The sequence below is a fragment of the Motacilla alba genome, chromosome 2 (genome assembly GCF_015832195.1).
Source record: "Motacilla alba alba isolate MOTALB_02 chromosome 2, Motacilla_alba_V1.0_pri, whole genome shotgun sequence".
NCBI lineage: Eukaryota > Metazoa > Chordata > Aves > Passeriformes > Motacillidae > Motacilla > Motacilla alba.
The window spans coordinates 41471402-41489255 of NC_052017.1; the positions used below are offsets into that span (position 1 = coordinate 41471402).

Below are 17854 nucleotides of genomic sequence, written 5' to 3' on the forward strand. Positions count from 1 at the left end.
AAAAGTTATGCAGGAGTGTAGACTCAAAAATACAGAGCTGGATTTGCAAAAAAAAAAAAACAACCTCTCCAGTAAAACCACAAAGGTGCAAGATGCATCTGGAGAATGTGAAAGGACAAGAAATGTGAATAACTGCTTTTACTGTGGCCAAAGTTTTTTAAGCTGAGGAGTATGACATTGAGACTTTAGTAATTAAACGTCTACTACTACAGCAGAGATATTTAATGTTATTATTTCTCCTCAAGTGAAACTCTTACCAACATCCATTTGAATTCTTCAGTGAATTGAGCACAGCCTGTAACCCTGGCTGTAGCCTCCACTTCCAGTTAAAGCTGGAAGCTGGCCATCTCCACAGCTGGGAGTTTCAGCCCAATTTATTCATGAGCATTTGTCACATTGTGTGCTCTGGTGTGATGAAGAACTGCATAGTCTGACTGATTTCACACTTTCTTAACCTCCTCATGCGGCGTATCATTGTCCAGGCTCTTGTAGTGGTTACAAGATATTAAACTCTCCACCTCTATTTGCTGCTTGCCTATCTTGCTGCATATCTAAGAGTGTTCATTACAGGAATCTGAATATAATGAAGTAATTTAATGACAATACAGACTCAGATATTTTGAATGCTTTATATAAATATTAAAAAACATTTCTTAACAACTTAACAACTCCTCCAAAATGCTCCCCCTTCCTCCCTCATTGCTCTTTATAAAACACCATAAAACTATCAATGTCCTACTTCCAGCTTCTCACCTCTGTCCTGCATCTTGAAACTCTCAAAATTATCAGTATTTTGAAATAAAATTGTGGTAAGTCTTCCAAACCACATTATTCTGTTTTAGTTGCAAGAAACTGTCCACACCCAACAAAAATAATCTTTCCAAGAGCAAAGTGTATAATCAGTGAAAACTGAAGAAAGTTTTTCACAGAGGGAATTTCTCATGCATCTAGCAACATAGTCAAGGAGCACAGTGTTGTCTACTCCAAGCTACTGAGCACAGCACAGGGAAGTTTTTATTTGCACATTTTTCCGTTTCTGTCTCTCTCTCTCTGTAAACAGGTAAACATACATTTTATTTCCTATATGAAAAAATTATACCAAATATGTTGTTTAATGTCAAACAGAAGTTCTTTCAGCCTAACTTATACTGGGAGAAAGCAAAAATATGGATATTGTCTACTGAGTGGCTGGCTCTGCAAAACTGCATTGCCTCTGCTGTATTTAATGTTATTCTTCAGGATACTTTTTCCATCTTTCCAGGCTTGTTTCCATTCCACAGTGGAGTTTTGTCCTGTTGGCACATGGAATTTCTCTAACCAAAATACTGAGAATGCTACTGAGAATGTTACTCTGGCCTTCTGATACACATCAAAATGACGAGACTTGCATTGTATTTCACGTGGACCCAGACAGAACAAAAAAGTGAAATACAGGACTTAAAAGCAAAGTAGTTTCAATTGCCTACTGGTTTATCATGGTGATAAACGGAGAAACACTATATTGACACAAACACTAGAAGCCTCAGTTGTAACAAAACTTCTGAGCAATGATGTGGGGAGCTTGCTTTGCTTGTTAATATAAAACATGACTGAGATTACGTCCTATCAGCTGAAGATGATACTCAGGAGATGGAGCCAAAACATTGCAAATATTTTGCACAGTTCCAAGTTAAGCTTGAAGGTCAATGATTAACCTTTGTCTGAAAAATAAAGCAACATTTGGAGTTTTTTTCTGGGGATGATCAAAGTGAAAATTCAAGGCTGCTTACAGACGAAAAAATTCTGCTGTCTCTAGAACATCACAGGTTTTGAAGCCACATAGATTAGAAAGAGAATTTTGTCCTTCTGTGTCTGTCAAACACACTATTGGCCCCATCGGGTACCACCCACAGAAATGTGGGATTTAGCTGAGGTTCAGAGAGCCTCTGTCTAATTCCAAGGGAGACTAAGCCACAAAGGATCTTACAAGAAGTAATTAGCAAGAATTACTTTGTTTCTTACCTCCAGTTTTAATTTGTTGGAACCTTTCAAAATTGCTCTTTACACTAATGCTGGAGTGCCTCCAAGAGCATCAGTTTAGATCCCTCACCTGAAACCTGATTACTTCTTACCCAGTCTTTCAGCTACTGGGAAGCAAAACCAGCAGAATCCAGTTACATTTGACCAGGTGGATACCCTTACAAACGGCAGAGCCATCTTCGTGAATGTGAAGGGGCAGAACCCGAAGTTTGTTTGGACCAGTGCCAACTGTACTCTAAAACTGAGGTGAATGGCTCCTACAGAAATGCCATCTGGTACCATTGGTACTGGATCTACCATTTTTTACAAGGCAGGCAGGTGATCCCTACAGAAGAATGATACCCTGTGAAAAAAACATGAGCCTCTATCCTAGCATTTTTTTTGTACAGGTGGTGCAGGAGGAAAGTAGTGATCTTGGTGGTCATTAGATTCAATCCTCTCTCTTCCAGTAGCAACTCCCTAACAGACTGGATGAGAAGTGTTATTGAAAAAGTTCAGGACCTGGCCCTCAGGAGGTCAGGAATCCAACAACTGACAATCAGATTAATGACATCAGATCAATGGCATAAACCGCAAGACTGGAATGGTAACCTCCCCCAAAGAGAAAAACCCCTAACACCAAAACCCTCCACACAACCATCCAGTACTAAGGTCATGATGGCTTTCATGATTTAGAGCTGCAAAGGACATGTGAAATAATGCTGCAGGAACTGGGAATAGACTTATGCTACCCCAAAGGAGAGACATTTTTCAAACAATGAGGTCTCCTGTGCCCCCATCTTAATCTCACTTATGATGGAACAGCCTAAAAACTCATGAACTTCTATACCCAAAATAGCTTAAGTGTTCAGAACAAAAGGCTTTAAAGGGGATGGAGAGCAGGACCAAAAGAGCTGTATTATTGCCAAGTTTGTGAAGGTTGGTGCTGAAGATCTAAACTAACAACACTACAGAAGTGGTGAGCTCAGTAAGTATCAACTTTCACAGAGGCTGTATTGTTTTGCCATGAGAGGTTTTCCGGTAGTAAATGTTTGGTTCTTCTTACTCAGGCTGCAGAATGTGACTTATGCAACTCATGCTTTTAATGTGATTCAGGATTTTCAGGCGGAAAAAAAGAAGAAATCCTGAAGAACCAGGAATGGTGAAACAAGCTTTCTACAAGTCTCCATCTCATCATGCAGTTGGCAGAACCTAAAAGATGGGCAAACCCACCTCTCTCGAAGAGCACAATCAAGGGAGAATGCAAGTTTTCTTTTTCAGTGGAAGTATCCATATATACAAATGTGAAACCATACACAAACTATTATCTATATCAAATAAATATCTAATTAAATTATCAAATAAACCTTCAGCTGAGAGCAACATGTAGGCTCTCAGTTCTGTGAAGAAAGGTATCCTAAATCAGGCATGTCTCAAGTGATTTTGAAGTTATTTTATTCTCAGTGCTTCTTACTGGGCTTTTGGAGCAAAGAAATTAAGATCTAAGGTGCAAATAGTTGGGACAGTGACCTCACAAGTCACTGTGAGGCAGACAAAAGGAAAAAGGTATTACTTCTACAGACTATGAACAAACGTGGAAAATGTCTCACTCAAGAACAGTGGATGCACTCAACCAGTGCACTTACACTTTTATCTACGCTTATACTACACTTATATGATTACCTGCTGGGAGAAACAAGCTAAGGGCTAATTCCTTGTAAGAATGGAGAATGTAGGTTCTGAGGCTGCAGCTTCCTCATTATCTGGTGATACCATTGCAAAACATCTATATAAGTCAGTGGGATAGTTAGGGAAGAAATTGCTCTTTCTGTGCTACTCTCTGCATTATCATCAATATAGTATTTAAAACCACAACTTGCTGTAAATCAGTAAGGCACAGTCCGAACACAGCGGATCTATTTAGAAACTACTGGAACAGCCAGACCTTCTGAGCCCATTTCATATTCTCCTGAAGCCATTTTAGAGCCGATGAATGCTCCAGGCTGTAAACTTCTTCCATATTAACATTCATTGTCAAATGCTTAAGAAAAAGCTTTGGATCAGATAAATGAGCCGCCTGGATCAGCCTCTCCACTGCCTCGTGATAGGCACTGTTATTCTGAACTGTATCTTCAGATCTGTAAGAGAATTTTAACAAATATAAAATTAGGTACCATACAGGCCTATGTGTCACTTGTCCAACACTTTATACTGGCAGGAAAATTACAAAAACATTAAAATAATGCCTTGCATTTTTCACTGATAAATATTATACTAATTTCTAGACAGATTATATTATTGTTCTGAAGAATTAAAAAGTTATAGAACGAGTATTTTTAACATCTTTAATGGTAATGAAAACTAATAAGTTTTAATGCCAGCGCAAAGTAGCTCTGCAATATTCCCAGCACATTTCATGAAAAAAAAGGTCTCTGGGCTGGAAGATTCAGTAAAGGAACACAAACTATTTAATGAACTGGATATAGCAAGGATTCATGTACATGCTTGAATCCATAAGGTTTACTCAGTTTTGGCATGTAATTACTTTTGGAACAAGGCTGTGCCTAAGTGACATGCCTACAGTTTTTGCAAGAGCAGAACTTACTATTTAAGAAAACAAACAGATATACAGTAGCATACACATGGGAACAAGAGATAAAAAACTTCTCACTTATCCATGGAGCAAAAGGAAGAGATGTATTCTTTGGGAAGGATAAGGAAAACAAGATCTATTACTTACATGATCACATGAATAAATACAATCAAAATGGTACATATCTGACAACAAACCTTTTCAGTACTATTTGAAGAGTCTGACTATTAGAACTTTGAATATCAGTGGCATTTGAAACAAGAAATATTTCAATGGCCAAGAGCATCTCAACTTCAGACAGGTAAGAAGCAATCTTCAGTAGTTTGTGATATAAATTTCCCTGCAGCTCTGGGTAGCAACCCAGTGATAAAGCATCTGAGAGTAAATGCAGAAAATGAGGAATTAGGATTACCAATACTAAACACAGATCTGTCTTCTTCTGTGTGACTAAATGTGGGAAAACCCCAACCCCAAAACCTTAATGGATTTTACTATTTCACCTATGAAATGGCCTGACTGGAGAACACAGCACACAGCATTCACACGTAATATTCACAGTTGTAAAATGCTGGAATTTTTTTTTCAATGAGTTTTATCAGCTACCATTAAAAAGCTGTGTCAGAAGTCTGGAGACAGCAAGTCTGTGATAACACAAGTACAATTTAGGCAGGTCAGACAGAAGCTGTTAATCATGGTCAGAGTGAGAGAACATTTGAACAGCATCTCCCGCTTTGTTCCCCTCTCTTCTGTCAAGTGATCCCAGCAACCCAACATATACAGCATTTCAAGGGGAAAAAAAAAGAGATGAGGAAAAACTCTAATTCCAATGTTAACAAAACCAAGTATCCATCCCAGAAAGGACAGTCTCTTAAAGCAGTCTGCTAACTACAACAATTCTAAGGCAGAATCAAACAGACCATATGGAGAGACCCTACGCAGATTGGTGCACCCAGAATTATCTTAGCTCAGAAATGGGGAGTTGAAAACAATTACAGACTATTAGTTCTTAGTTGAAATGAATTTTCTTATAGTTAGGATAAAATAATTAGCCAGACTTCTCAAATCTTAAATATTAATAATTTTACCACCACAGAGATGCTGGTACACTTCTAGAGAGAAGTATCAGGAAATCTAATTTGCCTAGATGAAAATGTGATAATGCACTTTTCAACCATTTCAGAGCTCACATACTTGAAATTCTGGAACTGAATGTAAAAAATTAATTTTATCACAATTACATTTATTTCATGCCAGGTAGTACGCACTGATTCTTATTTTCAACTCACAATTTCCTAGTAAGTATTTTTGGTTACATATAAATTCCTGAGAGTGACAAAGAAAATACTGTTTTTCTTTTTACTCATACTGAAATGTTATGAACACATTATCTAAAGAATGTAAGGGAAGGATATTGTTAAAGAAGCAACTTACTTTTGTAATAGGTCCTAGCTTTGGACCATAAAGAACTTCTTCCCAAAGCTGTGATTAATCCTCTAAGTAAAACAAAATCAATAGCAATTTTTTTGGAAAGCATGAAGTCTACTGCAGAAGATGAGACCCCAAGGTTCTTGTTCTCAAAACAGGCATTTATCAGCTTGTTAAAAAGGCTGCTGTATTGAGAAGCATCTATAATATCTGAAATGAAATTAAAAATATTAACAACTGAATTAATGAAAATGCAAATCTAGTTGAAGGATCCTTTCTCCATCAGTACCTAAATCAGAACTCTTGCCCCTATCAGCAAGATGGAACAAGGTTGGGATAACATGAATGCTTTATTCACCAAAAGTCTTGTCATACAGTAGTTCTTTCACATTGTGAAGGACAAGTGTTAAGGTTCAAGTAACAATGTGCTGCCAAAACCAAGAGAATCACATAAAAATACATTCACTTGCTCCAGCCTATAAATACAATCTTCATCTGATCTCTCAGATTTAAGATTTCCACCAATAAAAACCCCCTTGGTTTTCTGCTTCTACTCTTTCTGAACTGTCACCTTTTCGGCAGGACTGAGCAGCCTTGTCGTATTTACCTCATAACTCGAAGAACTACATCCTTTCAGTATTCTCTAAAGTAGATGGTCTTCCAACCAATCTCTCCTAACATACCTAAAAGTGGCGGTAGACTGAGACCTACACACACGAATCAGCTGAGGTTTCCTCAGTGGAGCCTAAGTAACTATATATCTCATTTTTAAGTACTCATCCAAAATCTGTCAGATAAATAAGGCCTGAAAGAGCACTCAGTTCTTAACACGGTATGTAAGAGGCACTTAGGTTAGGCAGCTCAGTTAAAGAAAAAAATCCCCATGTCATTCACCTGAAATTAAGATAAAATAAAATTAAAATATTCCTATTTTATCTCACTGTATAGACCATATAGATCCTTAAAAATTTAACGAGTCTTTCCTGTTGTCCTGTGTAGTAACTGAGCAAAAGAGGACAAGTTGTGTGTGCACATCCAAGTGTGTGTGCACAAGTGCAGCAAGAGCTGCAGAGCAGAACACATATTTAACTGACACTATACTCTTTGGAAAACACAAACAGGCTTCTATAAACCCATCTTACTTAAACAAATTTTAGCTAGAAAACACTACAAGAACAGCACAGAATCATCTGTTAAATTTTTAGCTCTTTACACAGTATCTTTTTCTTTACTTACCAGAATGTTTCTGCAAACCCGGTAAGTTCTGCAGAACTTCAAATGCCTGCCTGTACAAACTCCTCCTCAAGTATTTGTGCACTATTGCACATAACAGATTGTGTCGATTGAGGATGTCCATTTTATCACAGGGCCACAACGGTGCATCTGTGATCCACTCTGACTCTGTGGCAAACAACAGTGCAGTGTTATTTCTAGGAACTGGAACTTCTGAATGTTGAGACTTTAAGCCATTAAGAATGTACTGCAAACTGTACCATGACACAAACTTTAGAATTGCACAGGAAGTGCAGCTCGACTTATTAATAATTTGCTCCTTATGACCAATACTCCTTAGACTGATTCTCTGAACTGTTATATTATAAATCACCCCTTTTGTGAAATATTACTGCAGAAAAATGGACTGTCAGTGGCATATATAGATATGTATGTACCTATGTACAGCTATAAAACTGAACGCAAATTTACATCCTCCATATCATTTTACAGCATACATTCTATTCTTTTTACTTCTGAATTTCATCTATTTTCAGCAGATCACAGTTCCAAAAAGCCATATGTAATAATTGCAGAAATATGGTACTATTCTAAAGCAATTATATTAAATGAGGATTCTGTGAGGAACATCGCATGGACCCAAGCCAGAAATTTGACACTGAATGTCCCCTGGTTCAAAGGAAAACTACACTCCCAGCATGGGACAGCACCATTTTCCAAGCTGCACTCCTCCCTCATTACAGCAGATTTTTAGGTAGAATGGTGTTGATAGTAGAATACTGTGAAAACATCTGAAAAAATTAGTTGTAATATACATATAAAGAAGAATATTAACTAGTAAAATGATCACCTTTGCTTTGCTGCCTCAGTATTATTGACTATTTTTAGTAACACAGACCAGCTTGTAACTTTTATCTGAAATTTGTCATAGAACTGGACTGTTCAAATTTAAGTCAAGATTTTAAGACAGGCTTACCTCTCAATACCCTTGTTGCTCCATCCAAATTTCCAGAATAAAGAAAGATTTCTGCGGCTTTATTAACAATCTGACATCTGGATGCTGACCTCCCTGCACCTACAAGTCCTTTCAAGAGTGTAAAATCTATCTGTAGCTCATGCAGTTTATCCAAAACCTTCCTTCCCTGGTGTAAGAGGGAGAGGGAAAGAGAGAAGGTCAGAGAAAGCAATGGTATCAGTGAACACACAGTGAACACAGAGTATATTTACATAAAATAGAACAGATTTAATTTGGTGACACAGATTTATAGGTATCGATGCAGTTATCTGGTCCAAACTGAGTCAGGAGTGAAGTCTAGTAGAATTTCAAATGAAGAGTTTAGGTTTTTTTTACTATGTAGACCAAAAAACTCTACCAACCTATTGTTGAAGAGTTCCCAACACACTATTACCCATAACATTATTTCTACTATATAATGTTCAATACAGTATTTTTAACATACTTTGTAATTAATTTGTATGTGCTTATTTTGGTTGATTAGTATTTTTAATTTTGATTTCATTCAGTACTACACAATCTACAAAATTCTGAAAGATCATACAGAGAATTTTCATTTTGCAGCAGAGACGTAATTGTTAAACTGAAATAATTACTCTAGCGTAAGTCAAAGAAAACACTGATGATTGTAAGCAGCAGGACAATAAACAGGAAGAAGTTGGGCCTATCTGGCCAACATTTTAATGACCAACAACTTTGCCATCAGATTCCAGACTGGTATTTAGACTGGTTTTCTACAGAAACTTCATCTTAACAACTTTTTGGCTGTTTGTTGCATGTTTTTTGAAGTACATCTGTCTTATGAACTTTCCTTACCTCTTACAAAGAAAATTCTCTTCAGGACCAAGCAGCGTACATATTTTACCCCCAAGAGCAACCAAAGCTCTGTAATAAAGGGGTTTGATGTTCTTGAAGGAAAAATGATATGAAAAGCACATTTAGAGTTTCAGGCAGTCCAACATATTCATAAAACAGCACAGGGCACGTCGTAAAGCCAAAATTAATTTGGGCAGAGCAGGAAGAACAAATTCATTACTATCTTACTTTCTGGACTACCTTTTGGGCAAAAAAGACATGGACCAAGTAGATACTAGCCCATCAGGCCAGGATTAGGGATTTATCTGATATATATAATGGAGTGGAATAGGTAGAGAGAGGTAAGAATGACAGCTTCCTGAAGCAGAGATAAATTTGGGATCTGCCAGTTCTGATAAAAATCATTCAGAGCAAAGCCTCATTCACACTCTAATATGGTCAACACAGGTTGTCTACAAAGCTGTTTGAGGATCTTGGTCAGTAATCTCTTGAGAAGTAGGTTTGATAGCTAACACAACACTCTGAAAGAAATAAAGATCTTTTGCTCTAGACATGAAAGAAATCATAGTATTGTAAGAAGCATTGACTTTTAGTAACTCATGTTGTACAAGAGTAACACCGCATGTGCTTCTCACACCTTTGACCTCTGAAATTAGGACATGAAGATGAATCTCCTTGAAATATCAGGGGTTGTGCAATCCAAGATAAGGCTCTCCCTTAAGATGGACTGGAACACAGCTAAAATGTCTGAAGACACACAAACACTACATGCTAAAGAAGACAGCCAAAACCCAAACCAACCTAAACTCTTCAGTGGGCATGTGAGCATCACCACTCCTCAATGCCAAGAATTTAGATTCTCTCTTCTGTGGTCAGGAGTATCTTAACTGTTCTAACTGCTAAGTTTTGAGGAACAAAAATGCCTGGAGTTCTAATGCAGTATTACTCAAGTGCTAATACAAAGACCCTCTCTCCTTCCCTTTACTCTTAAACAGTACCACACTGTGCTGCAGCTTGAAAGTGACCTGCTGAAGACCATTCAACTCATGGAGCCGATGCTGTAAAATTAATGGTTTATCAGAACAGGCATCCTGTCTCTAGACTAAGCACCTCTACCATGTAACTCCTGGGACTTGGCTTGACCCTGGAAACAGACTGAGCAGTGCACAGGTTTTTTACATAACAGAATTCCTGAAGGTCATCCCCTAGAGACAATCGTACAAAGACAATTTAACTCCTCAATGCGAACCAGAAAGGGTTCCCTGATGGTAATTCGCAAAGAAAAGCCAACCCAAAACTTCAAGAGACAAAAGGGGATTGAGAGCATTTCCTTCTGTTCATAAAAGCCCATGCTAGAAATCATCTTGTACGGCGTGAGGAACATCCCAGTACAGCACAAGTATTAGCTGAAAGGATCAGGCCCAAGTTCAGAATGGGATCACTGACCAAAACACAACCTAAAATCATTGGGGGTTTACAGTACTTCTTATGCTATCACTTTGCATGTTGTTTTCTATAAGAGATTGAGTTTGGTATGCACTGGTTCCTTCCAGGAAGAAAAAGACAAATTTAACATTGAAATGGATCTTACTGCAGTGAAATTATGACCAATACTGCCTGAGGCATAAGGAATGTAAAACATCCTGTCAAAAGTCTAGTCTCTTAGCCCTGGCCCTGCGTAATGTTTGACAACAAAGATATGATTGTAAAGGTATTTCTTTGTGACCACTGGAGTTTTACAAGATTCATTTGAACTTAGAAACTTAGATTCAGTGGAAGAAAAGCACTTCAGCAGTTCTGGGGAACAGGAAGTTCACCAAGCGCAGACGTGATATGCTGTTTTTCTGTCTTCCTGGCCTTATCCATTCTATTTGAGGTCAGATGCAGAAGCACCATTGCTCAAACTTCTCTAAATATCACTTCAGTTGGGAGTTCTCAGAATGCAACATGATTGCCAGGCAGAAGAAAGTAAAGTTTCTGGGAAATAATCCTGTCAGCACCTCACCCCAGAATCTCGGGAAGACCTGTCTCTTAGTTCAGATTCAACCTCAGCTCAGAAAAATCACAAAATGAACATGAGCAATCAGTTTCTATGTTTTAAGATGAAGTTATGATAGGCTCCATAGAAGACTACTGCTCAGAAAGGCACAATAAATTGCTTTGGTCCAGCTGGACAGTTAGGAAGTACAAGTAAGACCGCAGGGGGCAGGTGGCACATCCAGTCATTCCGCTGGAGAAACTAGAGTTTAAAAGCCAGAAGAGAAATTACTAGGTTTTTTTCTCTTTTTCTTCCAGTCAGGTTCCTGTAGCACCGCATACCTTTATCCACTGCAGTACTTTGTGATACGAATACATTACGCTTATCCCAGTCCTTCCAATGAAAAGTCTGTCTGCTTTATTATGCTGTGAATTTTTCATTACTGGAAAGAAAAAGAACAAAGCTTACTTGTTTATTTATTTAACATGTAAATGCAGTTCTAAAGAAATTACACATTTCAAAAACACAGTAATTATGAAAATACTAAAACATTTTCTGAAATATTTGCCATTGAAAGCAGCAACTTCCTATGTCTTAACATCAGAAGTAGGGTAAATAATGATAGTTTATTCAGACAGTATTTCATAGTAGTCCAAATCATCCATAAAATGATTGGACATGTAATGGCATAATTTAGTAACATTATTTGTAAAGTAAGCTTTATATTTTATGGCACTACGAAGAAATTCTGGTAATTGCAGAACTGAGTAATTACAACCTCTTGGAAGCACTGTTAGAATTTTTGAGCAGTGGTCTCAAAGTAGGTTGTGAGTACAACAATCCATTCAGCTGCTGGAAGGAAATATTTTTTGTACTATTAGAAAATAAAATTAAGTAAAATACTTTAAAATACAGTGTTTGTTTAATATTTATCTCACATTTGTAACTCCTGTTTTTGTGTACGGTTTATAGAGAATTTAATATATTGGTGTAGTAGCACATGTATATAATATATAAATAAATAAATTGTGGGTCATTGCTCAAAAATTTTTACTGATGGAGGTGCTTATCAGCTGGGAGACCACTGCTCTAGGAAAGACAGTTCCAAGCTCCAACAAAATCTTCTCCCTCTGTCACAACTGGAAGCTTTTTTATGATATGAAAGTCTGTGGTCAGAAAGGATATGTCACATATCTGGAATAAATATTCATTATGTTTTAGTGGATAATACAGGTTGAAAAATAATCTAAGTAATCCTTTGCAAAACGATTTAGTATTCCACTGACACTTCACCAAGCCTCAGTAATCTGCAAACTCATTAGGAAGAATGATACAGATATGCAAATGAAGTGGCATAGGGAGGAAAGAGGCAAGAAAACCTGCCAGAACTATTAAAACATTGGGTTCTCGAGCACCCAGCCCTAGTAGAAATATTGATTCTTTGAAGAATAAAATAATTCCAAAAATCCAACTTAGTAAAAAAAAAAAAAAAGGTACAAATTACATATATGATGTAACATGTTCAATGTGTTTTAAAACACACAAGTATATATATACTTACAGCAGTAAAGTTTATTTATGCTATTAACATAATGTAAGATTTTCATGTGACATTTTACATGAAAATACTTAAATACATTTGCCATTGTCCTGAGCATAGGCCATTTTTAATGGAAGATCATGAATTCTGGGTTCTCTTTTTGATTTCACAAAACTCTACTGTTCCTCCTTCTGAATCTTCCTTCAGTGTAAGCATTTTATTTCTACTGGAAAATAGCTTGGACTGAACATTACAGCTGACTGTATTTACACCTCAAAAGATTCAGAATATTGTAACATAAAATTAACTAATAATCAGAAAACTATAGGAATTAATATTTTTATCTCTTTTAAAGCCTCTACGAAAAGCACTTCTTGCATCTTAATTTTACCTGTATCAGCAAAATCACAAAAAGGGACTCCTGGTCTGTCTGTCTCAGAATCTTTGGCTAGAATTTCAGCAATAGATAAAAACAATTTCTGAAGATCCTCAAAATGTTCACATCCAGTTCTTGCATTAAGATACAAAGCTCCCAGCTTGGTCCAATCCCTTTTTTCCTTGCAATGCTGTAAAGGAGGCAAAGGATAAATATAAGCAAACCTGCTTCCAGAAAACCAAACAGAAAATAAAGGAAAATTTGAGATATGTACCTGGGATAGACATAAAGGAGAAAAAATGCAGATGAAATGCTACTGCCAAGAACATTCATGGTCATATGGCAGTTACATGTTGCCAAACTTGCATGGACTGCTAATTACTTTTATCCCTCAAGAAATTAAATTCCTTTTTTCATGTCATGACCTCAATTGAGAAAGCTCATAACTTATTCATCCTATTTAGGAACTGGCATTTATTCAGTATTTTTTTTCCCATGATGCATGCTGAGTTTATAGTTATTTTCTATATGAATTAGTCTTTTGCTTGCCAGATCACTTAATGACTTTGGTGTTAAAGGAGTAAAAAAGTTAGAACTTTTTTAAAAAGTTCTTTAAAAAAGAACTGGTTTTTCCCTTTTTATATTTCAATCTCTGGATCTACACTGGATGTGTGATAATATGCAAACTATATTACAATTGTGCATAGTAAGTAATCTGACCTTGAATATGAAAGACACAAGTGTCCAAATAAAGACTGCTTTACAATACTTTTTTATTCTTTAAAATACTGCTCAATGTTGTCAATTACTTTTACAATTGTGTGGTTTTATACCAGATATGAATTCTATCTGCTAAATAATGTATTAAGTATTTTTTTAGTGAGGAATGATGTACCACTACCAGTTACAAGCACAACAAATGTAAAGCAGAGGAAATAATTGCTTAAAGTTACAAAATCTTTGAATTCGATGCAAAATGAAGATAAAAAACTGCAAGTATGTAAATCAAAATACTGACATTACAGAAAGGCCAAAGACAGTTTTCTCCTGTATGTTAACCCTTCCCAAACATGGCTTTGCATAAGCTCACTATACTTATAATGAAGCCCACTAATTAAAAAATGTATAGAAATTGCTATTTCATGAAGATTTTAAAGAAATCATGAAGAATGCACATACTGTACCTGAATTTCAGCCACTGCCAAGTTGAAGTCAAAAATCCATGTCTTTTCAAAATATCTTTCCTTAATTCTTCCGTATGAAAAAAAAAGAATACTTGAATTTTAACACATCCTATTGAACAACAAATTATCACATATGAACACCAAACTGATGTGATTTTTGATCCTATTTGCTTCACATTACACAAACTGCACACTGAAAATGCTCATTTAAAATCTTGCCAAGGGAAGTTAGTGCATGTATTAAACAAATAATTGAGCAGAGCTATTTTCACAGATGCTGCATATTTGGTTTCCACTAAGAATTAAATGTATGTTTATGAATCAAAAATTTAGTTTCTCAACTTTTATGTGTGTGAATTTGATGCAGACGATACAAAAATGAAAAGGATCACAATCTTGTTCAAGAGATGGGGAAGTATTAGCAGTTTTTGAACAGATTTGACATTTTGTCCAGCATATCCCAGCAGTACTCAAAAAATGACCCTCCTCCCTAGTAGTGCTGGCACAAATGTTTGTGTAGTCACACTGTAAAGGAAACTAGAAAACTACTTCAGATGATAACTAATCCTAGAAGGGTTAGTAGAAAAACTACTTCAGATGATAATTAGTTAGTAGAAAACTACTTCAGATGATAACTAATCCTAGAAGGGTTGTTTATTGCAGAAGTACCATTTGCTTAAGTGGGTAAAAGATATATTAATATTATAAATCATGTATTAAACCACAATGTTTCTAATTTGGCTAGCTATATAAACTCTCACAGCTGGCAGCAAATTGTACAACGATGATTCATACAGAAAAAAATAATAATTGTGGTCAGAATCTAAATTTTGATTTAACAATGCTTGATCTTTAAAACACAGTAGATTGACAGCACTTTAAAATACAATTGGGCATGATATGATAATATTTCCATCCAACACATCTTTTAAAGTTTCCACATAAATTTATAAAAATAGATGCTGAAGAAGGAGCTAAGCAGCTCCTATAATTCTCTGTAATTAGAGAATAGCTCCTTAAAGACATACCTGGATTTTATGTTCAAGACAGTACTCATTTCCCAACTGGAAACTTGCAATTGGCGAAGTAACTTAATAATGTAGTCAAAATGTTCTAACTGAAGGAACATACCAGCATCAATGAGCTGTAATATCAAACATGGCAAGAAAAGTAAGCATATTAGAAGTTGTGATGACTTAATGCATCTTCAGAGGTAAATGGCGAACAACATTGGGAAAAACACATCGCAGTGAATCTCAGTCAAAAACGAAGGAATAAATGAAAATCGATACCACGAATTCAGCTACTCACAATAACACTTTTCATATTATTTCAGTACGGGTTTTTAAATTGATATGTTTGAGTTTTCAAACAGGCAACGTATTTCAGAAATTCCAACAAGCAGCAGTAGTATAAATGAAACTCATACCTTACAGAAGGTACTGATTAATGTAGGCACAGCATTTCTGATATTCAAAGAAGCCACATGCTCAAAAACTTTCAGAAGAACATCTACAGCTGGCTAATATAGACAAAAGAAGCACATTCAGTTTTGCAACTCCCTTAAATTAGAAAGCGTAGAGATTTTGTAATAGGGTATTCTGAATTATTCCCTTCATGTAAGATTTAAGTACCAGAGTAAAAATAATCTTATTACTATAAATGGCATAGTACTCAAAAAACTAAAACTATGAAACTAAGATTTAGAAAACATTACAAAGTCACCTACCAGTGTCTTGATTTGTACAATTACATTCAATATCTGAAATACTTCCTGCAACAAGCAGTTGTTGAGCAATGAAACAAGAAGATCATTCAGCACTTCAGAAGCAAAATCCACACCAGGAGTAACTTCTTTGTAATACTGCACAAATATTTGGACTGAAAAAGCAATTAAATTGAATTTCACTTTGGGATTAACTGATGTAAATTATTTAAACAAGTTGTTTCCATTCATTTTAGACACAGTGTAACAATGCTTAATTGTCCAAGATATTATGGAATGGAGATAGGAGAAAAAAGGGTGGAAGGATCCAGTTTGAATACAGTGTTAACCTTACCAGAACCAGACTGACTATTCTGAAATGTCCTATCATTGAGCTGAGCGCTGTAAGCCCTGTAGGTTCCCAGAGAGTCTAGCTGATTTGGTGCGGCACAAGAAGAATGCACAAACCCAGGTCAGATTTGGTACATGCATCAAGGTAGTAAGACCTTTCCAGACAGGAAGCTCTAGGAAGTGCTGTGTTACAGTGGATGGTCTTACAACCTGTTCCAGTGCCACCCTTCCTTGACAAACACGTACTGAGGCCTGCTGGTATCCAGTGTTACCCACATTAAAACACTCATGTGTTCAGCACAGGAACACTGCAGCACACGATGCAATTGAATTCCCTGTTCTCATTCTGCTACATTCTAAGAAGTTTTCAAAAACTTAAAGACTGCTCAGGACTGGTATGAAAGAAATCACTGTCCAGAGTAAAAACAGAACACAAGCCCTTTCTGACTAAACTCAAAAGCTCAGATGGATCTGAACGAACTGCTGTCCCTAAAATGTGTTAATCATAATTGTTTACACATATGGTGTAAGGACTAAGCTAAAGCTGTTGGGGCTGGGTGCAGTAGCAACACTTAATTTCAAGAGCTTCCATTCTCAAGTTCTTGGGGTTTTGATGTTTGGACAGGGTGTTCAAAAGCACCTTAATAAAATTTGGGTTCTGTTAAGCCTCCTACCTGCCCTATTTACATATTTCTACTCCCAAGTCTAGTTACAGTCAGGTATGTTAATTATATGTGGAAGTAAGATTTCTAAGACCCTCCAGAGCCAAGTGCTTATCTAAATTTCTAGCCTTACTGGGAAACCAAACCATTAAAATGTAGGGATTGAATGTATTCTTTAATTTGAAGAACTTTTTATTCACTGCTGAAGTGGCAACCATTTCTCTTTCGACAGCCTATTTAATTTGCTTTAAATAAGCTAAGTAACAAAGATATACCAACAGCTACTACTATACCACACCTGCACGTTTTAGGAGGCCCGATTCTTTGATACTAATGTATGTCCTAAGAATTGCCATGCAAATCTGTAAAAAAAAGAAAAAAATTATAGTAAAATGTAACTTCAGTTTAAGCTGAGCAAAATAACTACTCACAAGCATGAGTTCTATAATATAATGAGCTTTACATTGCTTCCATGTAAGCCATACATACTGATAAATGATATAAGAAGGTAATAGGGTCTGTAGACAAAGGCTCTGTCAGAAGGCCAGCAAATCAAATAGAAAAATAATGCAGATGCAATGTTCGGGAAAGAGGCTGCTGGGACCACAAATGTTTGCATGTGTATGTATACATGCAAAATGTATGTATACACTCATAGCAAACAAAAAAAAAAGAAAAAAAAAGAGAATTTGAAAATGCAGTTACTTCAGAATTAGTATAAATGTGGCAGACTGTAAACAAACAAAGGGAAGCAAAAATGTGAAACGTGGTAAGTAAAACTTCCATGAATGTACCAACTAAGAAATCAAAAAATCATCCAGAAGTGAGGCTGGAAACACCAATTGTCACAAAGAATCATTCATAAGGACACGGAACAAAAAGCTCAAAACTAACTTGATTTAATGAGCCATTTCACCACAGGCTGAATTAACTAAAAAACAACAACAAAAAAGAAATCCACACCTATTAAGATATTTT

At 36.3% G+C, this 17854-nt stretch overlaps 1 protein-coding gene across 1 annotated transcript in view; it reads right to left on the reverse strand.

Moving 5' to 3' along the window:
- Positions 1-3925: 3925 nt before the first annotated feature.
- TOPAZ1 (testis and ovary specific PAZ domain containing 1) overlaps positions 3926-17854 on the reverse strand; it is a 36381-nt gene continuing 22452 nt past the window's right edge. The window contains exons 9-20 of the mRNA XM_038128713.1: positions 17175-17238; positions 15888-16039; positions 15588-15680; positions 15187-15302; positions 14159-14225; positions 12990-13164; positions 11400-11500; positions 8226-8391; positions 7253-7417; positions 6023-6226; positions 4789-4966; positions 3926-4136 (exon numbers count right to left, since the gene is read on the reverse strand). Coding sequence (XP_037984641.1) covers positions 3926-4136; positions 4789-4966; positions 6023-6226; positions 7253-7417; positions 8226-8391; positions 11400-11500; positions 12990-13164; positions 14159-14225; positions 15187-15302; positions 15588-15680; positions 15888-16039; positions 17175-17238 — 1692 coding nt within the window. The remainder of the gene's footprint in view (positions 4137-4788; positions 4967-6022; positions 6227-7252; positions 7418-8225; positions 8392-11399; positions 11501-12989; positions 13165-14158; positions 14226-15186; positions 15303-15587; positions 15681-15887; positions 16040-17174; positions 17239-17854) is intronic.